The sequence below is a fragment of the Zootoca vivipara genome, chromosome 13 (genome assembly GCF_965207765.1).
Source record: "Zootoca vivipara chromosome 13, rZooViv2.hap1.1, whole genome shotgun sequence".
NCBI lineage: Eukaryota > Metazoa > Chordata > Lepidosauria > Squamata > Lacertidae > Zootoca > Zootoca vivipara.
This window is the reverse complement of record NC_142596.1, coordinates 36,439,585-36,455,080: the sequence shown is the minus strand read 5'-3', so window position 1 is coordinate 36,455,080 and position 15,496 is coordinate 36,439,585. Positions and strand designations below refer to the sequence as shown.

The window sequence follows — 15,496 nt, the reverse complement described above, 5'->3', positions numbered from 1 at the left end:
AGAAGATAAGCCATTTTTTGGCTTACAACACCATGACAATGTGATTTCGGCCCACCCCTGGAGTAGGGAAGGGTCTGCAGAGCAACGTTATCTGCCTTATGCATAGCTGGATAAAACAAATCCCGACATATCTGGCGGCAGAATCAGTGTGCCTTTCTGCAGCCGAGAAGGACGGTAAGAATTGAAGAGAAGGAGGCGGGGGGGGGAGAGAGAGAGAGCCACGTTGCAATCTTGCTCACTGCGTGGCTGGACACGGTGTGTTAAACTGGGGTAACTAGGGCCTAAATCAATGCCCCAGGCCCAAGCGTCTTCCACATAGCAACCGTTGTCAAGGACTTGCTGCCGTTGATCACGCAGGTCCTGGCAGGGGTGAAATAAATTCATCAATGGCACGCTCTATCTATATATGTATATATATATCTACAAAACACCAGGATGGTGGTACAGAAGACGGCGCTAAAACCGGAAGCGAAAAATAATAATCCATATTTGTCAAAGGAAGCTGCGGGGATTGCTCGGAGATTACAGCAGCTACGGTTCCGCCGAGGTTTTTCCACAACGAACCTAACAGGACCCGGCAGCGCGAGCCTGTCAGACATCCAGACTACAGAGATAGAAAGTAGTAGCAGGGGACGTTAGATATTAAGAAATGGCTGGTTAAGATGGAGAGTAGTAATGTTAAAAGTTTTTTTTTAAAAGATACAAAATAAAAAATGCCTACAAAAAGATATAGTGAGGTCCATTTCTATCTCTATGGATAAACCATGGCCGTGGAATAGATGTGTGTTTCTCTCTGCTCTTTGGCACCTCTATGGTGAAAACTCTCCATCCTGCGCGTTGGACGTTAGGTTGGAAAAAGCAGTTCAGCATGAGACCGGAAGTGCGCCAAAGGGTGCAGGAACTGGCTAAAGTGTGTAGTTCGGCTTGTGCTTCTTTGGGTGGCACAACAGAGGGGCTTTAATGCCGCTGCTGCTGCTTGCTTTAATTGCCAGTTTGCGGACCTTCCCTGGCTTTCCTCATGCTGCCCGCAGACTGTGCCCACAGGTGATATTGTAGTAATAGTAGTAGTAGTAGTTATTGCAGTTACATCAGCGTGCCTGCGGTTTATGGAGTAGAATTGGAGAGGCCCCTCCTGTCCCGGCGTGTTTACTATCTAAGTTTAAATTCAGGAGTAAGGGAGCCCCGCCCCCCGCCGGCCTTGGGACGGGGTGGCGGGTCCAACCCCAGAACCTATTTGTAGGGTTAAAGCCGAGCCCCTTCAACAACTGCGGGAAGTAGTGTTTCAGCTCATTGTGCAGCGGTACCCAGTGTTTCATTTGTAAATGAGGCAAGTCCTGGATTACAAGCCTGCTTATGAGGGATGCCTAGAAATTCCATACACACACCCATAATTTACAGTAATGTCAAATTTTGTATGGGGCTATCAAATGCTTCCTTATCTGATACCCCATGTCTTTTCCTAGAGAACAGGCCAGTTTAAAGAATGTTGGTTATATCGTTTCCCAGTTAAATAGCAACATTTTTCTTGCTGTACCATTTGCCGTTTTAGACTGGTTTCTCTACTCACCCAAGCCTTGGAAGACTGTGCTGAACAAAAGCAGCAACTGCAGGAGAACCTAACACAATGCCAAGCTATTCTTGGAGACTGGTAAGCTGGAGGTGGGGAAAGAGGAATATGTGCCAGTCCTATTCTAAAGTTTCAGATAATTGTTTTTTTCTTTTTAAGTGAGGAGGAAGCAAGCTGTGTTAGTAAAAAAAACAAAAACAAAAAACAACTGTGTTAGTTAATTCTCAATTTTCCATCTCCCTCTATTACCATGCAGAAGAGATGAGTCCATACAGGGTTTTTTTTATAAAAAAAAGCTAAAAACTAAGAACCTTGTTGTTTCCTCAGGATGTTTGGGCAAAGAATATTGTTATTAATGACAATAACTGTCTTGTGTGCTGTTTGGAAGGATGACAGCTGTGGAAGAATTATTGGCCATACCTGTTTCTTGCTGAATGCATGCTCTGTGTTTCCTTTCTGCTAGGAACTCACAAGCTCCTGAATACCCAGTCCTTGACGATGGCAAAAATGATAATCAAGGTATGGGAACAACAGTTCTTTACCAGTAGCCCCAGCCTCTGTCTTCAGTTAGGTGTTCTCTCTTTCCTTTACCTACAGCTGGGTACTTTTGTCTGTGTCTTCAGACTTGGAGCCACTTCATTGTGGGATCACACTGGTATTCAGTGTGTTTTGCACTGATAAAGGGGTGGTGTGGAGAGAGAGAGAAAAAGTGGGGAAAGAAGCAAAGTATGACATTTATAAAACAGTAAAAAAGAAAAGCCCCAAACATTTTGGTGCAGATTTTATTTAAGGTCCCTTCCAACTCTGCAATTTTTTCCCTAGTAAGGCTTTACATCTTAAACTTGGCTGTGGCAGTTTCTGTGCATACTTGGGTAGGATCAAATCCTATAATTCTCGCGATACATAAAACTGGCTTCTTTGCATTGCAGGCCCAAAATTCTGCATCCAATCATTTGGAATATGCCATAGACTTGCATTTTTGTTACTGTAATTGTGGTCTGGTTCTACCATATCCTTTTCCAGCATTATCTTGAGTCAGACAACATACTCTGTCTTCATGGTAAAGATAAGGGACCCCTGACCATTAGGTCCAGTCACAGACAACTCTGGGGTTGCGGTGCTCATTTTGCTTTATTGGCCAAGGGAGCCAGTGTACAGCTTCTGGGTCACGTGGCCAGCGTGACATGACTTCTGGCGAACCAGAGCAGAACATGGAAACGCCATTTACCTTCCCGCCGGAGTGGTACCTATTTATCTACTTGCACTTTGACGTGCTTTAGAACTGCTGGGTTGGCAGGAGCAGGGACTGAGCGACGGGAGCTCACCCTGTTGCAGGGATTCGAACCGCCGACCTTCTGATCGGCAGGCCCTAGGCTCTGTGGTTTAACCCACAGCACCACCCACGTCCCTTGTCTTCACGGTAGGCACATTCAAATAAAGTTTAAGCTATCTGGTTAATGAGAAATTTCACTATGAGGAGGTGGTGTGGAAAACGTAACATATCTCATTGTCCATAAATGACTGTGCTTTAAAAAAATATCTGCATCATTGCAGGGGGATTGGGCTAGATGACCCTATCAAACTCTACAATTCTATTAGTTTGTGATTTGGATCGGAGCGAGACAGCACTGAAAGACCTTAATTAATATACTATCTCTTTCATTTGTAGGAAGTGAACCCTCAGCCAAGGAGCTTGAGGAACTGGAACTGCTTAATAAAGCCCTGGAGAAAGCATTAAGGATCCGAGCAAAGTTCCAGCAGGCTCCATGTGAGGTTATAGAAAGTGCCAAAGCTGCAGAAAAGAAGGCTGTTAGTAGTGCTGATGTGAAACAGCAAGTGGATCATTCTAAGGAGAGCATCTCGAAGACGGCCAAAGTGCAATCTGTGAGCAAAAAGCCAATGCCTTCCAAAAAGCCTACAGCATACATGCTGAAAGCTCCCTACAGGACTGACTTAGATGTGAAAAGGTCACAAGTGAAAATGTCAGGCAGACTGAGCTCCAGAACTTCAAAGATGCCAGGGAGGAAGAAGTCAGCCAAAGGGGCTGCCTCCCCCAAAGCCATGTTGCCTGCAAAAGTAACCCAAATGGGTCATGAAAAGGTCTTTGCCACTGAAGAACCCAGAACACAACATGAATTTTCTAAATCTTCACATTGTGCAAAGCTAAACCCTTCATTTGGGAACCTTGTGGGTGGGGGAGACATTGCAGGTACAGTTGTGCCTTTTTCTGAAGCAGAGCATAATTTTGTTGGTCCTGCTCCAGAGTCTGTAGCCACACATAGCCATACGGAAGAAGGCACCCCAGGGGCAGACACAACATCCCAGATATCTACTCTACAGGAAAAGGGGTAAGTTTCCAGGAGTTAAGCCTTTAGCTGCCTTAACTTGCTTCCTCTTGTTTCCTTCTCCATCAAACACATTTTGGACCTGTTGAAATTTCTGAGCTATTTGTAAAGACAGTGGTTCTGAATAAATGTCCTTGACCTGAACTAATTCAATAAGTGGCAATACAAAAGAAATGCTTGTGGGATGGGTTGGAATTGACATGGTGTGATAGCAGTGCCTGGGTTATGGAAGGCCAGCTGGTGTCCATACAGCTAGTAACTTGCTTTTTGATATCTGAAATTAAAGATAAGGAAATCAAAACACGTATCCAGATTTTGAATATGTGTGTGCTAAGTATTATAATGCAGTTCCCTTTTTCCCCCCTTTAGGTTTTTGATGAAACTGCCACATCCATATGGGAAAGCCTTTTCCAGGTATACCAGGTAACCTTATGCAAATGGATGGGGGGAAGTTGAGGGAGGAATCTAAGCCTTTATGGTAGGAATGGCCTGAGTTATTAGTAATTTGCAAAATGGAACTGGGCTTGAAGGAGTATTTTGTAGTCTGTCTTCTGGCACATCCGCAGGTGTGGCACCAATCTGTGTGGTCTAGATGGGTTGGCTTTAGAGATCTTAAGTCAACTATACATATAGCCATGGGTATACTTAGTAGCCTCTTATTATCATGACCTTTGTTTGCCTTCTGCAGAATGGGTATAGGAAGCTGCCTGATACCAGGTCAGATTATGCGTCCCTCTAGCCCAAGAGTAGGGGACCTGCAGCCCATGGTCTAATTAGACCTGTCAGACCTTCTCATTTGGCCCACCAGGTCATTTTGGCCAGGACATGCCCACTCTAAGCTGGTGTGGGGCAGACAAAAAGCTGGCTCAGACAAAAAGGAGGCCTACAGGGGTTTCCTGAGGTCACTGTGACATGGGGGTCTTTGCCCATCAGTCAGACTTGGCCCATGGGGGTGAAGGTGATAATGGTTGTACCCTCTGGCTAGCATTGTCTGCTCAAACTGTCAGCAACTTTTTGGCACAGTCTTGGGCAGAGGTGGTACCCATCACCTGGTTCCTGTTGTTTCTAACTGGAGTTGGTCAAGGATTGAAAATGGGACCTTATGCATGTAAAGTATATACCCTACCTAACGCTAGTTTGGATAAACGTGTTTCTTTAGGCTGACGAACAATAGAACCTCTCCCACACCGACACCTTGAATGGTATAAATGATGTACTGTACTGTTATCCTGTTGCGTTTAGACATGGCTTACACTGTTTCCCTCTTGGAAATCATCAGTCTCTTCTGGTTAAATGCCAGGCAGTGATTCTTGGAGGCTATAGGTGACCAGGAGAGTTGCTGTTTACAAACCTGGGTTAAAATCTTATCATGTGACACCATCTATAACTATGTGAAGAAAGTAGTTCTTTGTGGTCACATCCACACCATGCATCTACTGTAAGTGCATTTAAAGCAGATGACTTTTCCCAAATAATCATGGGAATTGTAGTCAACCCCCCACACAGTTACAGTTTCTAACACCCTTAAAAGCTACAGTTCCCAGGATTCTTTGGGAGAAGCCAAGCATTTTAAATTTACATGTGGATGTGACCTGTATATGCAGTTTCCTTTGACATCTGAGCAGCTGCATAGAAACGGGAATACTGTATGTGATCAGAGACCATACATGACTGTCTTCTGATGTAATACTACTATTACATTTCATGTCATTACTGTATGGCTGCTGGTTCTCTGAATGCATCCAGAGCTAGAGTTAATGGAATGACTAGGGCTGGATCTAGACACATCAAAGAAGTGTTTCAGTCAGGGCCGTCTTAAGTGCCCCTGGCGCCGTGGAGCGACGGATCCCTCTGGCGCCCCCCCTGCCCTGTTTCCCAGCACGGTGGGCGGGCGCAGCGCGGCTGCCACAGGCGCTGCGCCGCGGCAGGCGGGCAGGCACAGTGCAGTTGTCGAACCGGCGGACCGGCCGGCCAGCGGGCGGGTGCAGCTCGCGGCGTCCTCCTGGCGGGCCGGCGCCATGGTGCCCTGCGCCACCAGAGGTCTACCTAGAGCCGGCCCTGGTTTCAGTTAAACGCGTTGCAAACTTTGTATGAGAAATCTGGTTAGCAAAAACAGAACTCCACATCGCCATCTGGTGTCAAAGTGTTAGAATGCATAAGCAACGCATATACTGTAAGACACTTTTTCTTTGCCAGTGTAGTTGAGTCCAGAGTCAAAAGAAAAATAATTAATACATCTCTATATCTGCATCTGTCATATCCTATGTATAAGATATGCTACTATGTTTTTAACAGAAACTAAAACAAGGGCCAGGGCCAGGGCCTTTTCAGTGATGGCTCCGACCTGATGGAATGCTCTGTCCCATGAGACTAGGGCCCTACAGGATTTAACCTCCTTCCACTGGGCCTATAAGACAGAGCTATTCCGTCTAGCCTTTAATTTGAACTCAGCCTGATCTTTTATTTTCCTTCTCTCCCCACCCCCCTTTTATGAAAATTACCTGCTCTGGGACCCCACAGCTAATTTTCCCCTGGCCTCCTCGCTGGCCCAAGTAGGACTAATTTAGCCAGCTAGCCCTGGTGACTAATCTAATGTTTATTGGATGGATTTCCCCCAAATTGATTTTTGAACTTTGAACTTTATTGTTATTCATGCTTTTATACTGTATTTTATGCTGCTTTTATGTTGTATTACAATTACTGTAAGTGTTTTAAATTTGTTGTTATCCGCCCTGAGCCCGGGTTTCTAAACCGGGAAGGGCGGGGTTTAAATAAAAATTTATTATATTACTAGTATTTTGAAGCCCGTTAAAATAACGGGTGCTAGAGCAGACCTGTTGCTCTAGCAACCTCGGGGACATTCATAGAGGCATCTTTGGGGTCTGATACGGAGGCTAGGGGTTTCCCCGCTGCCCCGATTCTGGTGCTCATGATCCCCGCATCACACGCCACCCAAAGCCTCCTCCTCTTTGCGACGCATTGGCTCCCTCCCTTCCCCGTCAGTGCAGAAGCTCCGCCTCGGGAGCCCAAATGCCAAGGCTGCTCCTCCCTTCCCACGTGTGCTGCCGGTGGAAGGGAAGCAGCGCCCGTGCGCCCGAGTCACGTGGAAGCGCAGCCGGTGGGGGCCCGTAGGAGTGGCGCCGCTGCTTATGGAGTGCGCCTGTTTGTGGAGCCGGCAGCTGCGGCCCGTCGCGCTGCGCGTGTTCGCTTCGGGGATCTGCTGCTCCCCGTCTCCCTCCCGCCCCTGTGGTAAACCCCGTTTAGAACCAGCCAATAGCGAATAGTGGGAGAAGCGTAGAGGGGGGAAGGGAAAGAAAGCAGCCTCCTCCTTCTTGCGCTTTAGCACAAGTGAGGCGCTGTCCAGCTGGGAGCGGCGGTTGGCGGCCGCAGGGAAACGGTAGGCAGGGGGGGGAGTGCGTGTGTGTGTGCGTCCAGTCCCTGTGTCCGTGGGGCACATGCGCAGTAGCGCGGACACAGGGACACAGGGAATCTGGGCGCAGAGACACTTGCACATTATTATATAGGATTATATTATTATTAAATGGAATCAATCTGTGTTGGCAAGAGGTTCTATCAAATTGTAGATTTGGATGACATAGTTCTGTCCTGCTGTTTAACTGAAACCACATGCGGTTTTCAAGTTTCAAAGTAAAATAGACACACAAATAAAAATGCATATGTGTATTAGGAGTCAAAATATGTATTAGGAGCCAAATATTTCCTCATCCTTGCAGCTTGAAAAGCATCAGTCACTAGTGTCTGACAAACGTCTGGGATCTAAATGCCAACAACAACTTTAATTTGGAACAGGCAGAATAATATCTGCCACTTGCTAAGTAAATATAAATCCATTGTTCCACTGAGTCTAAAGAGTCTAATCTGGTATGCCATGATGATACTTTTTGACCCCAGAACCTGGTCCTGGGTATTGAAAGCATTATTCTAGACCCTGTGATGTGTAGAGAATACCTTCCATCAATTTAAAGTGTGAGTCTCTGAATTCTGCAACTGCTAGCAGATTTTGCAACGAAGACCATATTCTGCAATCATTGCCATGTAGATTTCTGTATGGCTTGGACAGCAGACAAGGCTATCTGTTCTGCTGTGCTTTCTCATTGTTGATGGTCTTGATTACTCCAGTGGAAGCCTACTGTACACTACTGGAAAAAAGGCTTGCATCTCTCAAGTAAGCAGATGCCCTTCTGTGGCTTTAGCTATCTGAGAAAATGCAATAAGTCCATCCAGCAATTTAGGACAAGTTGTTCTCATCCTTGCCTATAGATGGACCAAATATACTAAATTTGATTACTTTTCCAATAGGATTATACAAAATCCTTCCTTCTTCCTCAGATCGTTTTGGAGTTTCTGTGACACAGGTCTGTTGATACACTCAGCGTTTTGGGATCCTGCAATGTAAGCAAATAAGTGTAGTTGACAGAAATACGATTGGCCCTGCTTCAGGAAGAACTGTAATGTGTGAGGTGTAAATTTCAGGCTAAGCCCAGTTCTTGCTAACTGCTTGTTCCCCTCCTTTGCAAATGCCTAGGCTGGGAGAGAAATGCCGTCTTTGCAAAACAAGCCCAGAAGCTGTTGCTGCAAGGAATAGTTTTATGGAGAAGCTACAAGCAACAGTATCCTTTTCTGGCTTTGGCTTTATAATGGGGGACAGGTGACAGCTGTGGCCTTGCAGATGTTGTCAGGACTCCAATGTCCAGCAGTCCCAACTAGCACGGCCAACCATCAGGTTTGATGGGAGTCTAGCAGTATTAGAAGGGCCACAGGTCCCCCAGCCATGCTTTAGAAGAAGTAAACATCTGTCTGCAGCAGTGACTTGATGAGTGCATAAGACAGCCTATGTGGAAAGAGCCTTTTGGGCACATCCAAGACCTTTTTTTTGGGGGGGTGACCCTAAAAGCCTTTATTTCCACTGTCTCCACTAAGCCTTATTGACTTAAGCTTATGGTCAGTTCTGCTTGCCTTCACTAGCCTTCAGTCCAGTCGAAGTGAAAGAAGAGTTTAAGCACCTACGTGACATTCACTCCCATGTGAGCCAGTGCATGGAAGCTGAGACCACAGGTAAGAAAGGTGATGAAGGTAGCTAAAATGCTTTGGGAATGTAATTTCAGTCTCAAAAAATTGTGGTGGAGATATCCATACCCACAACTGTGAACAGATTATTTGCCCCACAGATTACATTGGCAAGAAACTATGGTTTGGTGTGCACCACCACCCCAAATTCTCTATTTTGCCTCTAGTCAGTATGATGCATGTGGTTTGGAACACAATATATCTCACCAATATTTCATTTTTGAGTGTGCACTTAAAAATCCTAATGCATGGTAGCTGTCAGAACATAGCTTGCATTTCTTTATTTGTGAGACCCCCGCACTTGCAACTTCTCTGAGGTGCTAGACTTGAGGCTGCCTTCTCCTGAGTGATTCTGTGAGACCTGAAGCCTCTAATTCTCTTATTCCTCTTAGAGTCTCTTGGAGAAAACCCAACTTGGCAGAGACAGTACGAAAGTCTTCTGACTCTGGAGGGCCTGCAAACAATAGTGGGCCAGTGTCTGGACAAAGTGCACCAGTTAAGAGAAGGTGAAGGATATGATGTAATAACATTGTTTTGTTTTTTGTTTTTCTTTAAAATGATGTATACAGATAGATAAAATCAGATTTGGGAACTGCCATACCACACACTCATTCTGCATGCTTACCCTGGATGGTTGAAAATTCAGCACTTGTTCCAGGTCTCCACCTAGGCGTGGGCCATGTAGGGTTAGGACATTTTGTCATAATCCTGCTTGGCTGCCTTCAATGGCACTGCAGCGTTCTCAGCAAAAACAAACAGATCAGCCTTACCCTGTAACTAATTGCTCAGTTCCTAGCAATGCGTGGCTTGTTTTCTTATGCAGATACAGTAAGCAAATTGTGTTGCAAACAAAAGGTTTATTCTAGAACCATGGAGTTGCAAGTGTCTTTTATGCCATCTGGTTCAATTCCCTGCTTAATGCAGGAGATCAAGAGTATCCCCAGCAAGCATCTGCCTGGAGACCTTGAGCAAGGGAGAGCCTGCTAGCCCTCTAATAGATTGGTTCCACTGTCAATCTGCTTTTAACACTAAGACGTTTCAGTTCAAATCTTGCCTTATGAACCTAAGTAGAGCCTGCTGGATCAGGCCAGTGGCTCATTTTGTCCAGCATCCTGTTCTCACAGTGGCCAGCCAGATGCCTGCGGGAAACCTGCAAGCGGAACCAGAGTACAATCCATCCTATGGTTTCCAGCAGCTGGCCAGAAGCATTATGCCTTCTGTAGGAGCGCATTCCATATTTTAACTTGAGCCCATTAGAGATCTAGTCCAGGCATAGGCAAACTCGGCTCTCCAGATGTTTTGGGACTACAACTCCCATCATCCCTGATCACTGGTCCTGTTAGGTAGGGATGATGGGAGTTGTAGTCTCAAAACACCTGGAGGGCCAAGTTTGCCTATGCCTGATCGTCCTACCTTCTAGGTCAGCCGAGAACAACTCTTTGCCCTCTTCTTCTGTGTTCTAGCCCTTCAGGTATTGGCAGAGTGCTATCACTTCCCTCTTGGCCTCCTCACTTTTCTGCTTTGCTAATCCCCTGACAGCTATGGAGTCCCATTCGAAGCTGTTCCCTGCTAACTCCACTTGCAGCGAGGGATGCTCCTCTGCATGGTGTGCCTCCCCTGGAAGCCAGAGGTGCTGGGATGTAGAAACTGTTGGGCCACTGCCGCTGCTTTCTTACTCCAGCTTGGAGGAGCTGAAGGAGATGGAAGCCTTGAGACTGCAGGTGGCGATGCTGCGCCAGCAACTTGAGATACAGAAGGTAACTTGGCAATTAGGCTGCCTTTTATGGTGTTGGGGTCTAAGCTCTTTGCTCACTTCGTTCTGACATCCTGGTCAGGTTCAGCTGGTGGGGTGTAAGTCTTAAGATGTATGCTTAAGATAAATAAAACATTTAATAAAAATAATAATAATAATGTGATTGAGGTCTTGGGGGAGTCACTGTTGGTGGTCCCCCATTGCTTGAATGCACCAGGAGCTTTATGTTTAGTGTTGTGGACCCAAGTTTATGGAATTCCCTTCCAGTTGAAGTCAGACAGGCACTTTCCCTGCTGAATGCCCAGCACCTACTAAATGCTTTTTTCATTTATTCTGGCAGGCATTTTAATTGAAGTTTGATTTTTATAGTTTTAACTGATTTTTACTGCTTGTATTGTATCTAGAGACTTGCAGTCAAGTAGTATATACATTGTTTAAATAATAATACAAAAAATCTAAGGGCTGTAGCTCAGTAGTAGAACATCTGTTTTACATGTACAAGGTCCCAGCTTCAAATTCCCTATATATTCAGGTAGGGCTGAAACCCTGGAGAGCTGCTGCCAACTGGTGTAGACTGTCAGGATGTTCTACTCTCGAGTAGAACCTTGGCAGAGACACATGCCCAACTGGCATTTTCCGTCCCTCCTGGGCGATCGTTCAGGAGCTTCAAAAGCATTCCTCAGCCCGAACATCACAGCGACTGATGCCTTGGAGACATCAGCACACTTAGGGATCCGCAGAGGTTGCGTAACAGAACTCAGTAGCACAGCATTTGGCTAATCTACTTTATTTACATATAAACATACACAGAGCACTGCAACATGGCTCCCTCTCTCTCTAGCATCAGGCAGCAAAGAGAAAGAACAAAGGACAATAGTCCCACTTCAGGAACACACAGTAAGACAAAACATCCTGTCTACATCACTTCCCATTCCTGTGGAAAGTAAACACATATACAGTCATGTGATAGACAACATAGACAGTATACCAAGCCAGATGAAGCAATGGTCTGACTGTATGAAGCAACTTCCTGTGTTCCTAAATCTGGCTGTTTTATATTAGAAAGATTAATTTGTTATCCTGCTGCATAGAACTAAAAGTGAGTGGATGAAACAGAAGGCAGCTAGGGAATATGCTCTCAGAACTGGAAATTGGCCAGATGAAAACTCAGCTTTTACTTAATGATAGCTGTAGAAAGCTTTTCTATTGAGCTTGAACCAATTGTGCTAATTTATTGATAATATGAGTTCCGGAGTAAATTGCTCTTGCCTGATACCTTTCCTGCAGAAGCAAAGAAGCATCCCTAGAAACAAGAAGGTTTGGTGTGGCGATAAACCCTACCTGTGTTTTGTTACCCCACACTGTAAGCCCTTTCTCTTTCTCTCTATAATTAATTCTTGGAGGAGGTTTTCTTTACACAATACTCTTAGAAAACACTTGTCTGAGACACACACACACATAGAGAAGCCACCTCTTTTCCCTATAATGTTTCCAGAGCTAGTCCCATACTATTTTGCACCCTAGGCAAAGTTAACTACTTGCACCAATATTGTTCTTCTTGCCTGATACATTTGCTAACTAAGATTAAGATGTGACTTTAAGATTTAAAATTAAGTGAGTTTTCACTTTTTATGTGTGTATATAATATAACCTCCGATAGACTCTACAATCTATTTTATATAGACAAAAAAATTCTAATGTATGAATGGTCAAATTCTTAAAAATATTAAATAAAAGTAAAATATTATCAGAAATTTTAAAGATATAACAAAAATCTGCATAATACTGTGCCCCTCAAAGGTCAGTACTGCCTCCCTTTGTGGTCTGTGCCCTAGATGGCTGCCTTGTTGTTGTTGTTTAGTCGTTTAGTCGTGTCCGACTCTTCATGACCCCATGGACCAAAGCACGCCAGGCACTCCTGTCTTCCACTGCCTCCCACAGTTTGGTCAGACTCATGTTGGTAGCTTCGAGAACACTGTCCATCCATCTTGTCCTCTGTCGTCCCCTTCTCCTTGTGCCCTCAATCTTTCCCAACATCAGGGTCTTTTCAAGAGAGTCTTCTCTTCTCATGAGGTGGCCAAAGTATTGGAGCCTCAGCTTCAGGATCTGTCCTTCCAGTGAGCACTCAGGCCTGATTTCCTTAAGAATAGATAGGTTTGATCTTCTTGCAGTCCGTGGGACTCTCAAGAGTCTCCTCCAGCACCATAATTCAAAAGCATCAATTCTTCGGCGATCAGCCTTCTTTATGGTCCAGCTCTCACTTCCATACATCACTACTGGGAAAACCATAGCTTTAACTATACGGACCTTTGTTGGGAAGGTGATGTCTCTGCTTTTTAAGATGCTGTCTAGGTTTGTCATTGCTTTTCTCCCAAGAAGCAGGCGTCTTTTAATTTCGTGACTGCTGTCACCATCTGCGGTGATCATGGAACCCAAGAAAGTAAAATCTCTCACTGCCTCCATTTCTTCCCCTTCTATTTGCCAGGAGGTAATGGGACCATTGGCCATGATCTTGCAGTCATACCTCGGGTTAAGTATGCTTCAGGTTGAGTACTTTCACGTTAAGTACTCTGCGGACCTGTCTGGAACGGATTAATCCACTTTCCATTACTTTCAATGGGAAAGTTCACTTCAGGTTAAGTACACTTCAGGTTAAGTATGGACTTCCAGAAGCTATTAATTACTTAACCTGAGGTACCACTGTACATTGATTATTGCTTTCATTTTATTATCAATGGTCTCATTAGACCAGACATCCCCAAACTTCGGCCCTCCAGATGTTTTGGACTACAATTCACATCATCCCTGACCACTGGTCCTGTTAGCTAGGGATCATGGGAGTTGTAGGCCAAAACATCTGGAGGGCCAAAGTTTGGGGATGCCTGCATTAGACAGAAAAATTTGTGTTAAATTGCTGTTTTAGGGGGTGTTTTTCATTGTCTGGAATGGATTAATCCACTTTCCATTACTTTCAATGGGAAAGTTCGCTTCAGGTTAAGTACGCTTCAGGTTAAGTATGGACTTCCGTAACCAATTAAGTACTTAACCTGAGGTACCACTGTAGGTTTTTTGATGTTGAGCTTCAGATCATATTTTGCGCTCTCCTCTTTCACCCATTAAAAGGTTCTTTAATTCCTCCTCACTTTCTGCCATCAAGGTTGTGTCATCGATGGCTGCCTAGTTGGCTTAATGATAGCTCTGGCACGGAATGTTTCCTCTATTTTTGTCTGTATTTTCCTTCTTTCTTTTGGAAGTTCTTCAATAGAAGTTTAGATAGTAAACATGTAATCTGTGACAGTCTTAAATTCTCACGTTTAATGGTATCTTTGAGTAATTGGATGATGATAAAAATCACCATTTTCTGTAAGTTTTATTACATCGTTTCCCTCCTATCATTCTAATATAATGCATTAAGTTTGCCATAGGAGCAAAGTGCCACATTTTAGCCAACCATTCACTTGGTTTTTCATCTGTTCTCTTTTCCCCAGGTTCGGTCTGTAGCTGCCCCTAAGGTTATATCTCCTTTAGCATTAGGCTTTGCTGGCTATCCAAATGAGCCTCATTGCACCATCCTGATGCTGATTAGTGGCTTTTTTCTTTTCTTTTTTCAACATTGCAGGTTGCTTGAGGGACTCTGCTTTGTGGTTTTCCTGGTTCACACTGCAGAAGGCACCACAAGCAAGCACAGCTGGCTGCCTCCGCATATTAGCAGCCATTTACTGAGAGCTGGGAAAGTCAGTCAAGGGACAATTATACAATTCTTGCTTCCCTGATTCAGTATGTCACCTGCACTCCTCAACTTCTGAATGGTCTGTGTTGGAGATACTTTCCCTCCCCACTAACAGGTTGTCTTGTTTCCAGGCCATGGAAGCTGAACTCCTCCCTCTTCTAGAACCTGGACGTATTCAGGAAAGCTCCAGAGCATCACTGTACCGTGCCATTTACACCTTGCTATGTGAAGGAGGTGAACGCTTCCCTGTTTTTGTACATGATGAGGAGTTGCCCAGCTGACCTGACCTGACGCCTCAATCTGACATATGGCAATGTGCATAGAAAGCATTGACCTCTGGCTGCAGTCTTTAAATCAGTGCACATCCTTGGACTGTTGTGTGAATGATCAAGCTTAAAAGTACTCTAAGGGGCATTGCCTGCATTCATAAAGCAAATAAATTTCTTTTATACCTTTGAAATCTTTCACTTGCACAAATTTCTTTCAGCATCATCTGAAACCTCTCAAACAGGTTCTGAGGTACTCCCCCTTCCATAAAATCACCTTTCTCATTGAGAATGGAGGGGTGGGCTGTTAATGACCAAATATTCTGGTGTCTGCCATTTTGGCCATTTATGTGGCCCATGTTCAGGCTCCTGAGGACTTGAGAACTTCCTGTGAGCAGATTTCAACATGTATCAAAAAGTGCAAGGTTCAGGAATTCATAGAGGGATCGTACCTTGTTATACATAGTTGCATGGGGAGGAGGGCAACCCTGGTGCAAGAACTGCTGTTACAGCGCTGTGAGGCAAGGAGTGTCCAGAATGAGGGACTCGCTATTTATAGCCAGGAAGTGGACTAGTTAGGAAAAGGCATGTCTTTCAGTTCTAGGTCTCTCAACTACCACTAGAACTGTTCCATTACAAGTTGGGTGACTTCTTGAAATCTTCCTATGAAAGGCATCCACATAATTCTTAGTCTTAATCTTGATTTGCCCCTCCCCCAAAAGTAGTGATGGCCACCAACTTGGATGG

At 44.8% G+C, this 15,496-nt stretch overlaps 1 protein-coding gene across 4 annotated transcripts; it reads left to right on the top strand.

The window, feature by feature from the left end:
• Nucleotides 1-593: 593 nt before the first annotated feature.
• On the top strand, nucleotides 594-14,943 carry TEDC2 (tubulin epsilon and delta complex 2). Of its 4 annotated transcripts, none has more exons than XM_035132054.3 (10): nucleotides 594-1,044; nucleotides 1,550-1,648; nucleotides 2,031-2,086; nucleotides 3,237-3,915; nucleotides 4,282-4,335; nucleotides 8,459-8,543; nucleotides 8,880-8,988; nucleotides 9,393-9,506; nucleotides 10,540-10,757; nucleotides 14,615-14,943. In XM_035132054.3, exons 1-10 carry the CDS (start codon nucleotides 1,019-1,021, stop codon nucleotides 14,762-14,764), a joined length of 1,590 nt encoding a protein of 529 aa, XP_034987945.1. In that variant the 5' UTR covers nucleotides 594-1,018; the 3' UTR covers nucleotides 14,765-14,943. The 4 variants fall into 4 exon arrangements, with proteins under 4 accessions (XP_034987945.1, XP_034987947.1, XP_088513465.1 ...); XM_035132056.3 differs by having other exon boundaries at nucleotides 847-1,044; nucleotides 4,282-4,326; XM_088657339.1 differs by lacking the exon at nucleotides 14,615-14,943 and adding an exon at nucleotides 12,041-12,410 and having other exon boundaries at nucleotides 847-1,044; nucleotides 4,282-4,326.
• The last annotated feature ends 553 nt before the right edge of the window (nucleotides 14,944-15,496 follow it).

Bases quoted from the DNA above. Each gene is read 5' to 3' on its own strand.
- TEDC2 (XM_088657340.1), top strand. From the start codon at position 1,019: ATGCTGCCCGCAGACTGTGCCCACAG. The intron at 1,045-1,549 runs GTGATATTGTAG...TTGCCGTTTTAG, and splicing joins CCCGCAGACTGTGCCCACAG to ACTGGTTTCTCTACTCACCC. The intron at 3,916-4,281 runs GTAAGTTTCCAG...TCCCCCCTTTAG, and splicing joins TCTACTCTACAGGAAAAGGG to GTTTTTGATGAAACTGCCAC.